The sequence below is a fragment of the Terrapene carolina genome, unplaced genomic scaffold (assembly GCF_002925995.2).
Source record: "Terrapene carolina triunguis isolate 2854851 unplaced genomic scaffold, T_m_triunguis-2.0 Scaffold132, whole genome shotgun sequence".
Taxonomy (NCBI): Eukaryota; Metazoa; Chordata; order Testudines; family Emydidae; genus Terrapene; species Terrapene triunguis.
The window spans coordinates 15,150,062-15,166,515 of NW_020664483.1; the positions used below are offsets into that span (position 1 = coordinate 15,150,062).

Here is a 16,454-nt window from a genome sequence, read left to right on the forward strand (position 1 = left end):
AGATATATTTCACAAATGTGTTGGCCAACATGTTTTAATACACTAGAGCAGTGGTCCCCAAACTGTGGGGGCATACCCCTAGGGGGGCGGAGACAGACGTTTGGGTGGGGGTGCATGGCGGAGCCTGGGCCAGCCCCCACTAGGGGCGAAGAGGGAGTGCCACCCAGCTTCACTCTGCCCCTAGCCCAGCCCAGCTCCGGTCCCAGCCACAGCTCCACTCCGCCCCCTGCTTTGCCCCCAGCCCAGCTCTGCCCTCATTCCCTCTCTGCCCCCAGCCCAGCTCCGCCTCTAGCCCCAGCTCCTCCCCCATCCCCAGTTCTGCCCCCGGCTCCGCCATCAGCCCAAGCTCCTCTGCTGAGCCAACTGTGCAGTAATGGTGGGGGAGCGTGGACAGATTCCATTGCTGGTAAGGGAGGGTGTGGCAGGAAAAGTTTGGGCCCCACTGCACTAGAGTATCCAGGACACGTTGTATGTGTGTCAGTTGGTTGAGGTGAACCCCAAGGGGTGCCTAGGGTTCACCTTGACAAACTAGCACATGCTAAAACAAAACTTGTCCTGCTTACAATGGTGTTAAGCTAACACATTTTAAAAATACACCTTTTTTTAAATCTTACTTTAGACAAATTGAAAGGCTAAATCTAAACAAACTCAGCGTGCTGTTAGACATGATGTAACCCTCCAAACAGATACATGATGTCCGCTTCATTCTCTCATACCTACTATAAAAATAGAAAGCTTCCACACAACTTTCTCTTCTCCACTCCAAAAACCCCATGCTTAAAATCAGACCCACAATTATTTAAACGAACCAACAAGGGCAAAGAGATTTGGACTGCCACCCTTAACTATACTCTTTCTGTCTATATAGTGCACAGGTCCCCTGGTTTAATTTTAAATAGCAGAGACAGATTGGACAGAGTTACAAAGTTGGATTCTCCAGTCTGCCAAGTTTACTTGTAGTGCTTATGCAGCACAAAATGAACTGAAAGTGGCTGGAAACAGCTAAGTTGCCCCCTTCTCCAACCATGTTTCCATCCACCTCAGAACTTGCCTGTCAGTGTAACTGGAGGTTCGGGGTGTCAGAGTTTGTACATCTTCATAAAATTTTAGCTACTGCAGTGTTCAAAATCAAAGTCCCACTTTCAACAAGCATCGTTCAGGATCACCTTGTGATAAATCAAGTGCGAGCGCATGCTCTTTTCAATTGTCAGTGGTTGAGCGCAAGGGTGTTAAAAACCACAACTGTGGCAAAAGAAAAACAAAACTAAGACAAGCTGGAAATACCCTTTCCCATTACCTGGTTTGCATGGAGAGAGGTGTTAAAACTAGCACAAAATTGTTTTGAGGCTAGATCTCAGATTTAAGTAGGGTCATTTCAATACAGACATTTGCACTAACAAATTATTTTTTGAACTAGAGAAACCAAGACACTTTCAAGCAACTGATATATGAAAGTGTGACTTTGCTACAATACATTCATTCAGAACACAGCTTTATTCACCTAGGCGAGAGACTACAACTTTGAAAATAGCGACCGTTCAATTCATTTTGACCTCCGGCAGCATTCAGCGCACAGGCCAAACTATGTACTTTATGATCTGAAGGAAGATGCATTTTTCTTTTATTAATTTTATCAGGTTAGAAATCTCAGATATAGGAGCATTACTCATGTGGTGGTTCTTGGTATTCTGAAGAATACCTGATTGCTTCCAATTACAATGATATATAATAAAGCAATTGAACGTAATACACAAAACCAAAAAAATCAGCATATTAAATAGTGTTGCCATAGCCAGTTAACCTGAGGTGCTAGGCTCATGGGGCTGGCAGGGCGTTCCTCATTAAAAAACTGCCCCCAAATTCCCACACTTGCAGTTAAATAAAAAAAGGCAAACAATATAAAATGCTGCCTAACTGGCACATCTTATTACAACGCTTACATGTTTTGGCAAGATACAACTGTAAGGAAACTTACATCACTGCAAGAGATCACTTTTCAATTTCCTACAGGATATATCACTGTCCTACTGCAAACCTGACTGCATATGTGTATGGGAAGATAGAGAGCTAGGAAATGCACTATAAAACTGTTTTTAGAGACGGGAACTAGAGGCAACAGAAGTTGCTTCTTTTAGGTAAGGAAAAGTAGTTTAGCACTACTATGAATTATGGAAAAACTGCATGTTAGCATTTGTTTTCAATGCTGAATTTGTAAGCAAATCCATAAATAATATCTACAGTCTACACACTCTTTCTAGTAACTGATTCTGCTATCTGCGCCTCTTCACACATACAATAGAACCTCAGAGTTACGAACACCTTGGGAATGGAGATTGTTCGTAACTCTGAACAAAATATTATGGTTATTCTTTCAAAAATTTACAACTGAATACTGATTTAATACAGCTTTGAAACTTTACTATCAGAAGAAAAATGCCGCTTTCCCTTTATTTTTTTAGTAGTTTATGTTTAACAGTACGGCACTGCAGAGACCATTCTGCCTACATAAAGTCACTGAAGCACTGGTATGTAAGGGTACGTCTATACTACCCGCCGGATAGCGATCGATCCAGCAGGGGTTGATTTATCGCGTCTAGTCTAGACGTGAAATCGATCCCTGAGTGCTCTCCCGTCGACTCCTGTACTCCACTGGCATGAGAGGCGCAGGCGGAGTCGACGGGGAAGTGTCAGCAGTCGACTCACCGCAGTGAGTAGATCTAAGTACGTCGACTTCAGCTACGTTATTCACGTAGCTGAAGTCGCGTAACTTAGATCGATCCTTCCCCCCCAGTGTAGACCAGACCTAAGTGCTTTGTCAAGCACTTTGAGATGTTTGGAGAATACTTTTCACTTCACCTGTTCCCTAAAACATTTTCAGAACGGTGTGGTGAAATTCACAGACAGAGAAATGGCAGGGTGATTTGGTGAAAAGGGATGGAAGTTATTGTTTTAAGGCCTTAAACTCATACAACAAAGAATGTGTGGTTCAGAATACTTTAGTGTTACCAATTCCATTTTCCTATACTCAGAACAAAATCCAACTTCACTCTCCAGTAATATTAATTTGGTTGCTAAAAAAAGTTTTAGTTTTTTTTAAAGTAACTAAATTTTAGATTTTTTAAAAATGTGACTACCTTGCAACCATCTTTCCGAAGGGTTAAGCTTGCTACATGCAAATAAATTGGGGAGAAAAAAATCAGTTAAATATGTTAGAATGAATCAGTTTTATGCACTGCATATCTATGCAGCTTTCACCACAGTAGATTTTATGTCTGATCCTCTCTAATCTACAAACTACAATGGAATATAGATATTTTATAGCCGGAACTATGTTTATTCTTGTAGTTTAATCAGTTTAGGAACATAGGAACATAGGAATTGCCATCTCAGCTCATACCAATCATCTGTCTAGCTCAGTATCAAATGCTTCACAAGAAAGCATAACTTGCTTGTATTGGCAGCAAGTTTAATTTTAATGTAGCTTTTTTCAACCTATCTACTAAAAAAAAATAATACTGTGGACAAAGGCAGAACCATGCCTTAACATGACACGGACGTGAATGAGAGAAGGTCCCACACTTAGCAAGGGATTTAATTTTTGAAGTCACTTCCTACAGTAAAAATCTTTCCAACTAGTGGAGGTTCCCTGTTGATTGCCCAGGACTAGTTAGTAGCATAATTAATCTGAGAAAAGAAAAGAATCATACAAATGTAGAGCTAGAAGGAGCCTCAAAAGGTCATATAGTCCACCTCCCCCATGGTGAGGCAGGGCCCAGTATATTTACACCAGGGGTAGGCAACCTATGGAACGTGTGCCAAAGGCGGCACGCGAGCTGATTTTCAGTGGCACTCACACTGTCCGGGTCCTGGCCACCGGTCCGGGGGGCTTTGCATTTTAATTTAATTTTAAATGAAGCTTCTTAAACATTTTAAAAACTTTATTTACTTTACATACAATAGTTTAGTTACATATTATAGACTTATAGAAAGAGACCTTCTAAAAACGCTAAAATGTATTACTGGCACGCGAAACCTTAAATCTGAGTGAATAAATGAAGACTTAGCACAGCACTTCTGAAAGGCTGCCGACCCCTGACGTAGACCATCCCCAACAGGTGTTTGTCTAAGGTGGTCTTAAAAGCCTCCAGTGACAGGTATTCCACAACCTCCCTTAGTAACTTATTCCAGTACTTAAGCATGCTTAAAATTTTTTTCCTCTAATACCTAATCTAAATTTCCCTTGCTGCAGATCAAAAGAGATTATTTCCAGTCCTTCTTCAATGGACATGGAGAACAATTGAACATTGGCCTCTTTATTACTGCCCTTAATATATTTGATAACTGTTAGCAGGTTCTCTCAGTCTTCTTTTCTCAAGGCTAAACATGCCTTTATAAAAAAACCCCCCAAAAAACCCCAACTTTTCCTCACAGGTCCTCTACTCTCTGAGCAGAGCAGAACAATATATCTCCCGTGTCTTAGGGTACGTCTTCACTACCCGCCATATCGGCAGGTAGCAATCGATTTATCCGGGATCGATATATCGCGTCTCGTTAAGACGCGATATATCGATCCCTGAACGTGCTCACTGTCGACTACGGAACTCCACCAGAGCGAGTGGCGGTAGCGTAGTCGACGAGGGAGCCGCGGTCATCGATCCCGCGCCGTCTGGACCCCAAGTAATTCGATCCAAAATACTTCGACTTCAGCTACGCCATTCGCGTAGCTGAAGTTGCGTATCTTGGATCGATCCCCACCTAGTGTAGACCAGCCCTTACATATGATACTTCTGTTGATAATACACTCTGGTATATTAGCTTTTGATGCAAATGCACCATATTATCGGGTCATATTCAACGTGTAATCCACTATAACCCCCAAGATAGAGGAGAACAAGAAATATCAAGTTGTAAGTTCTGTATATTCAGCACTTATTCATCCACCCACACATCTTAATATTCTCTTGTATCTCTTTGCCACAATTGTATAATTCAAGAGGATTCCATTAAAGGTAATGCCAGGAAGCAGTGTCAAAACACAAGACATCTTAGTATCAATGGAAGGAAAAGAATTATCACTAAACTGAGGATAATACATGTACAGGAGACTCATTATGAGGATGTAAACCTCAGTGGTCAGTCTGTTGGAACAAATAAAGACAGAGATCTGGAAGCAGCGATGAGGCAGGAAGGATGAGAGTTGTACTAAGATACAGGAACATTTGGCCAGTGTAAGTTTGGCATTCAAGTGCTGGATTCTGATGCTCAGTAATAAGTTCTGTTTAATGCAAAATACCTAAGTACCAAACAAATCTTATCTACTTCTAAGTCTTTCATTTTTGTTCTTTTGATAAGCAAAGGGTTTTTTGTTTTTGTTTTTTTGTTTTTGAAGGAGGATTTGGGGAGGGGAACAGGTTCACTTTTCTCAGCTGGTATTTTCGACCGAAACGGAACAGCTGTGGTTTGCATGCGAGCCCAAAAGCAGACCTCAGAGGATGTGGGTGGGTGTGCTGAGCCCACGGTCATACGTACAGAACAGTAACAGGAACTAGGAGCAGCAGCTACGGTTGGTTGCTGAGCAGCAGGAAGAATATAGGCAACGTATTGCCTGATTTCACTGCTGTGGCTTTTCCCTGAACTCTGCCCAGCCTATAGAAGAGTCAAGGTGGGCGGTGGAACGTATCTAGTTCTCTTGTCCTTTGCACTGCCCTGTAAAGAAGCACTTTTCCTTTCTGCCACTATCTCCTAGCCCTGTGAAGGGAAGCCACAACCTGCTGCTACTGCCCAAGTTCCTGTCCAAACCGATGCAGGAGTTGGTGCGGACGGAAGAATCCTACCACTCAGGGCCTGTCTCCACCCTTCAACATTGTCCACAGAGAGTCCCTTTCCCCAGAACAGACTACATTGTTTTCAGACAAAAAAAAAATTATATTCCAAATTTAAATACAACTTAAAAAAATATCCTGTGGCCAGTAACGAATTCTTGAATGAGTTTCTAAGTATTATCTCTTTTTAAAAAATGGCAGTGGTTCTTTACAGGAACTAGCTGAGTGTGAACTGACATGCTAGCAAGAAAAATCAGATTTAGTGCATATTCAACTTACATAAATCTTATGAATTTTAATACTGGTGCCTTAGTGCACTTGAGACCCACATGGGAGATGAAAGTAGGGGAAAGGTTTCATGGCAAGGCAGTGGGACAAGATGTGTTTTTTAAATTAGAAAACAATAAGAGATGCAAAAAAAAAAAATAGGCTGCAGTGTTAACATTTGACATAAACTGTAATGACATGGCAAGTAATTGGGTCTGAGACCTAAACGGTTGTTAGCAGCAGCCAAACCACATGACAAACACCCAACAACCTCTCAATTTTATCCACGGGCTATGGGAATTTGTGATTATACATGCATATTGAGAAAATGCAAGAGAAAAAAGGATCATTCTGGATACGGGCTATCTCAACCGAATGTTCAGTATACTAAGTGCAAGATCCAATGTATTCCACAGCAGGCTGGACCTAGGTTCTAGAACAAGGATTCTATCTGAAGTAGTTGTATGTTCCCCAACTCACTCCTTCACCAAAGTATCTGAGCACCTCACAGTCTTAAAATGTATTTATCCTCACAAGTCCCCTGTGAGCCAGGGGAATACTCTGATCCCCATTTTACAGATGGAGAACTAAGGCACAAAGCCTTGCCTACAATCCCACAAGAAGTCTGTGTGGGAGCAGGGAAATGAACCCACCTGTCCAGAGTTCTAGGCTAGCAGTATAACTAGGGCTCTACCAAATTCATGGTCCATTTTGGTCAATTTCACGGTCACAGGATTTTAAAAATAGTAAATTTCATGATCTCAGCTATTTAAACCTCAAATTTCATGGTGTTGTAATTGCAGGGGTCCTGACCCAAAAAGGAGGGTGTGTGTGTGTGTGAGTGTAGGTTTGCAAGTTTATTGGGGGGGGAGGGGTTGCAGTATTGCTACCCTTACTTCTGTGAGCTGCTGGCGGTGGCGCTGCCTTCAGAGCTGGGCAGCTGGAAAGCGGCAGCTGCCGGCCAGGAGCCCAGCTCTGAAGGCAGAGCTGCCGCCAGCAGCAGGGCAGACGTAAGGATGGCATGGTATGGTGTTGCCACCCTTACTTCTGTGCTGCTGCCTGCAGAGCTGGGACCTCAGGCAGCAGCTGCCGCTCTCCAGCCACCCAGCTCTGAAGTAAGCACAGAAGTAAGGGTGGCAATACCGCAACCCCCCTAAAATAACCTTGTGACCCTCCTTGAACTCCCTTTTGGGTCAGGACCCCCAATTTGAGAAATGCTGGTCTCCCCAGTGAAATCTGTAAGAAGCACACAAAAGACCAGATTTCATAGTCCGTAACACGTTTTTCATGGCCATGAATTTGGTAGAGCCCTAAGTATAACCCCCATCCTTCCTCTCTAGATTATAGATTCTGCAGCACTCTGGTGTAGCAGATTGGAGATTCTTCAGCAGTTTCATTTAAACTGAGAGGTTTTGCTTAAATATTAAAATAGTCAGTACTGTAGCATGTGTTAGAATTTGATACCAAAGTACCTATTTTACATTGTCATATTAATAACTGAATGTGGGAGGGGGGAGAAAAGAGAGAAAGATTTTTGCATTTACAAAACAGAACTACACTGAGGAAGTTGTCAAGGGGAAAGCTAGAGAGTTTTTCTGCCACTGGGTCCACTTATGGCACGCAGAAAGGCTATTTGGATTTATATGATACACAGATCAGACCAATGTTTCTGCTAAGATTGTCAACAGGTTTCAGAATTAACAGCCACTATTTATTTCAATGGGCTGTTTACACTGCTCAGAGCTATTGCTTCACGCACTCTGCAGACTCAGGAAGACACCACTCCATCGTCCAGTGGACTAAGTTCTCGTTTTTCAGCTGATAATCATATGGGAGAAAACCTTTTTTTTGTTTTAATTTTAATTTTTAAGAAAGTGAAAGCTTAGATTTTGAAAAATAATTCTCCAGCAAGGGGTGGAGGATTCAGCTGTAAATTCTGTGGCTACAGAAGCACAGAATACATTGTGTCCTGAAGTATAAGTGATATTTCCGAATTGAAGAACATTTAATTGAGGAAGGCAGTCTGCATGCAGACTGGATTAGTGGAGGCAAACAAAACAATCCCAGATCCTTGGAAAGACAGTGCTCCCCCAATGGAAACAGAATGGATGGCTAGCCTTACTCAGATTGCATCTCTTGAGAGGAAAATTTATAATATACAGGGACATGTGAAATTTATTTGCAAACATATGGAAAACATTTAAGGATTCTAGTGAGGGTCTGGAATTAAAGTAATACTACTATATACTGTTGAACCTAAATGAAGGTTTCATCTTTAAAACAAGCATTTTACCTGCAAGGCAGTCATTTGTTTATGTAGTCTTTCAGGGTGGTTTATTTTCTGTTTAGGTATGGCTTTGGCTTTCAATGCAGGAGGGAAAATTTATGAAATAATTATAGGCCAAATTCCCTCATCCCCACCCCCTCCGCTTACTTCCAGGCATATTATTTACTACTACACATAGTCCCACTGAAGTCAACAGAACTAAGCATACAAAAGCACTATATCCAGTGGTATCCACTGGAAGGATCAGGCTTTGGTGCCTATCTATACTAGGGATTTTGCACTGATATAATTACACTGGTAATTTAAACTGTCAGTGTAGACACACCTCAAACTGGAGTAAGCCACACTGGTGCAACTCTGTTTTACACCAGAGTACTGCATCTAGACTGGGCTTTTGCATGCATATAGCTATATTGATACAAATATCCCCAGTATATACAGGTCCTTAGACTGAACAGATTATGGTTGGGATTTTCAAAAGTGCTTAAGTGACTTTGTGCTCTCACATCATCTGGGCACTTTTGAAAATCTCACCATAGGTATGCTTTTTAAGTTGTTACTGTTTTATAAAATATATAAGTACACTAAGAAGAGAAGTAATGCATCTTCATCTTGAAGCACAGTGGAAACCAAACTCAAATGGCAGCAGCACTACTGTTAAGAATACTTCTGCAGTGGTTGGGAAAACAGGTGCATGGGAGTTTAAGAGCCACGTAAGAGAACGTTGATGACGTCCTACTAGTGCACACAACAAAGGTAATTTCTCTTCATTCTCTTTCAGTTTTAAAGGACTAAACAGTAAGCAAATAAATAAATAAAAATAAAAAATCCTAACCAAAACACAATTTTGGGGCCTGACAAGGTCCCCTTACTCTACCATCATAAATCCCGGCTCCCTGATGAGATGAGCTATAAATTAACAGTCCCAAACTTCTTAAAGATACTGGAAAGGGAAAGGTCTTTTACTTGAGGTCTTTTACTAACTTGGACAACCAAAGAGGACATCTTGACACCAACACTCATTGACTATTGGAGCAATATCATAAACTGTGAACGGATGGCTTAAATGGTGACAGAGTAGCCAATCATCTGATACAAATGCTTTCCTGCTTCACAAGTACAGTAAAAGCTGTTTTATCCGGCACTTCACCAACCGGAAAGCTCTGTAAACCGGCATTTCTGATCTTCATTGAAATTCTGGTTTATAGTCCGGTGCGGGGTTCCAGATCCGGGGGAGGGCGCTCACCTCGGGCAGCTCCCCACAAGCGGCGACCTGTCCCAGCTACTCCTAGGCAGGTGGCTACGCATGCTTCCCCTGCCCCACCCTGAGCACTAGATCCGCAGCTCCCATTGACTGGGAACTATGGCCAATGGAAGCCGCGGGGGTGGCGCTTGTGGGTGGAGGCTGTATGCGGAGCCGCCTGCTGCGCCTCCGCATAGGAGCGGCTGGGACAGGTTGCCGCTTGCGGGGAACCGCCTGAAGTGAGCGCCCCCCAGATCCAGCACCCTGCACCCTCTCCTGTGCCCCAACCTGCTACCCTGAGCCCCCTCCCACACCCAAACTCCCTCCCTCTTAGTTAACCGGCATGTTTCACTTACCGGCACCTCCCATTCCCCCAACATGCTGGATAAAACAGCTTTTACTGTACTATGGATTACATGAGATTCAACGTTATGGTCAACTGAGTGGCACAAAAACAGCCTTCTGGAGACTATCAACAGCTACAAAAGACAATCCAAAGCATAGCCACCTACAGCTAGTGAAAAATGGCCCTGGTCCTTGGAAACACAAAGACCTGGCAACCTTACTTTTAGTACATAAATCAACACATTATCTTCTTGAGAGAGCTGTCAGACAGATTGAAACTTAAGAACCTGAGGCATGAACTTCCACCATTCATCTTAAGTGGATGCTGATCACAACTAAGTTTTGACTACTTGCATGCTAACATTATCCATAAACGTAGCCTGAAGTACACCACGTAGCTTGAATGTTTCAAGTGTAATTATATGAAAGAGGTGAATCTTGGGTCCCGCCTGCCAACAAGTCTGAAGGTGCACACGAATAACCCATCACTGTAGTAATAATATGTGTACAGATACCTAATATATGTATACCTCATTGGGGGTCAAATGGGAAAAAAATTAGTTTATTTTTCAGTTCTGGCTTTGAACACTGAATGTAGGATTGACGGTATATTTAAAGTAGCTGGTGCACAATTTATCCAGCTTTCCTAACACAAACATTAAACTACAGTACTTCCAACATTTGTTCCTATATAAAAACCAAAGCATCCCAACTTTCTATTCACCTAGAATCTAGACATGGGCCCAAACCTAAATATTATGGACAAAAATGGGAATTTTCAGGCCTCGGTTACTTGCATTGATCCATCTGGTCCCTCGACAAATTGGACTGATTTTAGGAAGAACTTAACTATCTTTAACTATTTTTTCTGTATTTCTTTTTAAAGCACTTAAAGAGAAATGTAAATGGAATGTTCATTTGGCAGCTTCAACATCTCTAACGGGGCTAACAAAGCTGACCTGTACGCATGACAAGTTTTGAGTACCGCTACTTTACAACAAACGCTCAAAAGCAATACACAAGCCTGAAGATACGTATGCATTTCAAATGGCACCAGACCTTTGTTTTCAAGGATCTTGTAACTTTTGGATAAATACTACAAAAGAGTAAAGCACTCTGGCTCCAATGAGGCCTCACCCTCTCCCATCTCGGATTCTATAAATCACTTCTGGCAGGTAGCTGGGAAGCAGCTGCTAATGATAGTTTTGCTCTGGAGCACAGGAAGTCACCTTTTAACCCTGCCTGCTGTTGTTTGTCTCCTAGAACTGTGACAAAAGAACAGATGTGAACAACATGCCAACTGTCAAGAGGATCTGGTCAAAACACTACAGGAAACCTGTCCAGACCCACACCATGCTGATCTAATGGAAGCTCAGCTAAATTCATCTTGAGCTACCTTTCAGCTTTGGGCTCTCCCCTCCCCCACTCCCATCCCCTCGCCTGACATTCACAGGATTTAACTGAATGTTTCCTGCTCCATTTCCTCCCTCCATTATCCTAGATACGTAGAAAAGCACATTTTTGAAATGAGAAATAAATGAAATATTTTCACACTTTCACAGCAATGAAATGCAGTATTAAAGTATATTTATTACTTCTACTTTGGATTCTGAAGATATCCACCTTTAACCCTCTGCTTTCTCCAGTGTTTTTCAACACACAGTTCATTTACAAGGTAAAGAAGGTGGGTATGCGCATTACTGGAGCTGAGCAAATAATTTGATTAATTTAGCTTTTTTCTGTCCATGGAATAATATCCATGACCAGAATGAAATTTCATTTGATATATTCATTCAACCTTTTAAGCTTATGGATGGGACAGGGACACTGTCTTTTAGGAAAGCTCCAGACACATTTTAGATGCTACTACAAAATAAAATGAGAAACAACAATTATAAACAACAACAAATAATAAGGAATGGCTAACTTTCTACTGTTATGTAGTTGCTATTGGTCAGGTAAGTCACAAGATCGGGTTTGCTCCCCAATTTGAATAAGCTTGGATGGACTTCTTAACGTTAATGCTTGCACAAGCAAATTTAAAATTCAGTTTTCATGAATAACCACAAACATGACAAACTTGATTTCCATAAACATGCCAGTAACACTCAATGTCTGTAAAACTAACAGATAGATAACACAAAAGGGGCGTGAACTCCACCGAAGCCAAGTCATTTGAAAATTAAACATATATTTTGTTTTTTTTGGCATTATCTACTTAGCTCTGTGACACTATGAACATTTGCTCTACATTGTGATACTACAGTGATGACAATGGGAGGACTTTAGAAGGCTGAATCTTCTTTTGGGCCATGGAAGGCAGAAGATGAACAGAGAAATATCACTTACAGACACTAAAGAAAATCATGATGATGAAAAAAGGGGCATTCAAAATTGATCAAGTGAACCACAGTGCAAAAGAGAACAATTTCAAACTAACTTTACTTACTGTGAAGACATCATCATCACCAATCTCAGCCTCATTGTGGATTGTTGAAGAGGAAGTAGTAGATCCTAGAAAAACATCATTAAAATATATGACATTTCTAAACATCAGATTTTTTTTAAATTAAAAATTGGTGGATTTTATTTGGATTTTGACCACTGGGATTATCATGGACAATTACATTCTCCAGATAAACTACACTGACACAATAAACTTATGAAGTGAGAAAATGGTACCAAATTAACAAGAAAGAAGAAAAATATATCTATTGCTAAGTAGGTTAGAAAGGTGACAACCAGAAAGAGTTCCTTGAACTGATATTGTATGACTGCCTGTACTATTAGATCACGGTAGAATAATGATAGGCACTTATAATTATATAGTATTTTCATTTTCAAAATGTGATAAAAAAGTATAACGAATGAACATCCAGGGCCAGATCCTCCACTAATGTAAATCAATGTAGCTACACTGAATTACATCAAGCTAAGGATCTGACCTCTGAAGTCAGAAAACTTATTGTTTTTACTAAAACAAACGAAACATACAAGAAAGCTCAACCAGAAAGGGAGTCAGTCTTTAGTGTTCAGGAAATAACGACCTACTCTGAAGAATTTTTGTTTTAAAAGGTATTTGTCAGAGAGCCATATCTCTCCTTCTCACCTCCCCCCCGTAAACAAAACATGTAAGAGTTGACAGAAGAAAGAACAAAAACAGGTAGAAGAATAAATTAATTTGAGGAGGCTCTGATTAACCTTGTGGTAACTATTAGGGTTTAACATGAAATTTGCAAATTTCATCCAAGAATCCTTCCTTCATCTCATTTAACTTGTTATGCATTTAAAAAGGGATACTGCGGTATTCTCCACATTTTGGGGGGGGGGGAGAGATGTGGAACTCTGTATAACCAGAATAATCACCAAACTTGATTGTACCAAAACACTCTCCCTCCCACATCACACACCGTTTTGTTATTCCTTATGAGTGCTGAGCTTTTAGTAACTTTTTTTTTTTAATTAAATTGTTTGTCCTGGGGCAGACAATGAGTTACATTAACTCTGAAAGATTTTAAACGTTAATCTTATCCGTGGCATGCTAACCTGAGTTGAGTATTCATGAAGACATGCAGAGTTAAAGGCAAAATTTTCACTTAATGAGAAATGTACATACACATTCAGGTTGAAAGCCCAGCCCCCATGTCTCCAGAGCTGTGCAACGTCACTAATACCAAAGAGAATTTCTGTAGTTCTGATAACCCTTAGCTTGTTTCTTGAAGTAAGTGTTGCTTCTAAGAATATTTGAATGCAGCGAAGCTTCAAATGTATATGCTTGGTTGTGCTAATCTGACCAGATTTCATAGACAGTATTGAGTCACAGTGACTCAAATACAGAACTTCAGTGTATATAAATATATATGAGAACTGGTTATTGGTTTTAATTTGGATAGCCCTATTTGGAAGTTAAGTAAGAGTGCACCCATCAGCATCAGTCTGTTCTGTTAATGTGATAAACAGATGCACCGATTTTGAACAGTAGCTAAAAAATAGCCACACAGCTTTAAATGTATACTTGAATCTTGAATTCTACTCTACTTCAATACATCTTCTGTTAGGAGTTGCTGCCATGTACAAATGTTCTCAAATACCATTTTAATCACAATTTCCCTTAAATATAGAGTATATACATTACTAATAGAATTGAGCTTCAGTGTGAATTATATTATAGAAGATGCCACATTTAATGTCCCAAAGAGTTTACAGTTTATATGAGACAAACAAGAAAAGGAATACAGTTCAGAAGCATAGGGCCTAATCCTACTCCCATTGATTTCCATGGCGCAGGGTCAAGCACATAATGCATGAATGACCAGTGAGGATTTGATCTCATCTCTTAGTGGATCATCACTGAAAGGTCTGCTGTAACGGGGGGAATTGTATCATGAGGGCAGGAATTCCAAGCATAAGGAATGGCAGAGAAGAATGGAAAAGGAGCAGAGTGTAAAAAGGATGCACACAAAAAGCACTTGGGCATAATGACAGAAATGTAGACTGGGGTGGAGATGTGCAAGACCTTAAAAGGCATGAACGAGGAGTGCCATGTATTTGTGTTGGGACAGCTAAAAATGTTCAAAAATTAAAGATCCAAAAATGTAAGAGACTAGATTTTTAACACAAACATCCTAAACTTAATATTCTGTTAATATTTATATATTTATTCCAGACATTCAGAAAAAAGATAGCTCTGGCAGCACAACTACCTATATATGAAAAGCCATTTATCAAAGAATTGATTAATTATTTTTCACTGAAATGAGAACAAAATAAAGGATAATTTTGAATTGAAGATACATTTTGATTCTCGTTTGATGGCAATATAATGCGAAAAGGAAATGCTCAGAACAACCTCAAAGTATGGACAATTCTTTTTAATTAAAATACAATTTTTGATGGGATAAAAAATCTGAAGCCTTCAAACACTACAGTTCTCCAATTAAGTGGAGACTTAACATAATTTTGTCTAAGAAAAAATCCTTATGATTTATTCAAGTCCACATAGGAATTCATACTATAATTTAACGAAGCACAACAAAAACATATAATGAAATAATTTCCAGTGCAGCATTAGCTGCATGTACAGAACAGGGACCTAAAAGACAAGATGTGAAATACTTTGTTCTTTTGCTAGCTATAGTTAGATCCACAGCTATAAGTAATGCATCCTTTCATTTTAGGTCTTGATGGATTAAGCTACATAGGGATTGGAAACTCTGAAGAAATGCCTGAGTTAAATCCTTCCCTCCCCAAGAGACTACTAATCTAATTCTCTACTGAACAAGAACTAAACTTTATTTTAAAGGCTAATTGGCTGACCGCAGTAAGAAATGTGAGAAATGCATTCAAGTTAGCTTGAGTGAGTCCTGTCTCTGGAACCTCTCCTCTGCAAAGAAACAAGCAGAATGCTGATACAAGCTTCAGTACCTTCATTGAGGTCTTCAATTGCTTTCCGCACTCCTCTATCAAATGCTCGTGCATCGGCAGGACTTTGAAAAGTGAGCCCAAACTTCCTGTTGTCAACCTTCCAGTGATGAAATGTAGGATTTGCTTTAGTGTAGACCAAGTCCTTTTTTACAAAGCATTCCAATACCACCTAAAAAGTTTCAGCACAAAAGTAAGGTTACATTTAGACTTGAAGGGCGTGGTTGTCACTGTTTTAGTACAGACCAGAATCTCCTGCCCTACAATCTCCCCAACACAAAACAAGCAAGTTATGAATCTGTTACTCTAGTGAGAGAATATCGTTAAAAATAAAATCATGTCAAAAGCAGCTGTAAATGAAACAATAACTTTAAAAAACCCAGCTTTCTTGACAATAAGACAATCTTAAAACTACACTATACTATCCACTTTTATTCAACCAGCTTGTTTTCAAACTCCTATTATAAGCATGTACCAAACCAATTTGCAAGAGTTGGATTTTTAAGCTTTTCCATTTTATAATTGGGTATCCTAGAAGCAACAAGAAAAACTAACCAACAGGGAATTAAAACAACAGGGTTTTTTTTAAACTTCCAATTTATATTTGAATATAAGTTTTATTCATTTTATTTTGTGCAATAAAAGAAGTCTTCTAAATAAATAGCTATTGGAAGGAACTGAGCTTGTCAATTCATAAAAAGACAACTTGTCCTCACATTCTTACTCTTCTAGTCCAAACCTTGAATAGCATGCAGCATAAATAATTCATTGCTGTTTTAAAGGCTTGCATTGCATTACTCAGTACAACGTGACTGGCTTCATGAATTCTTTACACTTCAGTTCACTTCTCACATATTCTTATTAGGTCTTAGAAAAATAAATGTGTCAGTTTCATGTTTTAGGAATTAAAGGTGGCCTTTACATATTGCTGTTCAACATGCAATTGCTATCTCAAGGAGATAACGTGGCAACCTAAAAAACAGGTCATGATAATTTATTGTTCATTTGAATTAGGGTGGGGTTATTTTGCACAATCCGGCATTGCTTTCAAGTTTTTTTTTGGTTGGTT

The 16,454-nt window shown here is 40.0% G+C and overlaps 1 protein-coding gene across 2 annotated transcripts in view; it reads right to left on the reverse strand.

Annotated features, from left to right (window-relative positions):
- Positions 1-16,454, reverse strand: part of SPRED2 (sprouty related EVH1 domain containing 2) — an 86,693-nt gene that overhangs the window by 12,445 nt on the left and 57,794 nt on the right. For both annotated transcript variants that reach the window (XM_026653188.2, XM_026653187.2), the window contains exons 3-4: positions 15,389-15,557; positions 12,414-12,478 (exon numbers count right to left, since the gene is read on the reverse strand). In XM_026653188.2, coding sequence (XP_026508973.1) covers positions 12,414-12,478; positions 15,389-15,557 — 234 coding nt within the window. The remainder of the gene's footprint in view (positions 1-12,413; positions 12,479-15,388; positions 15,558-16,454) is intronic.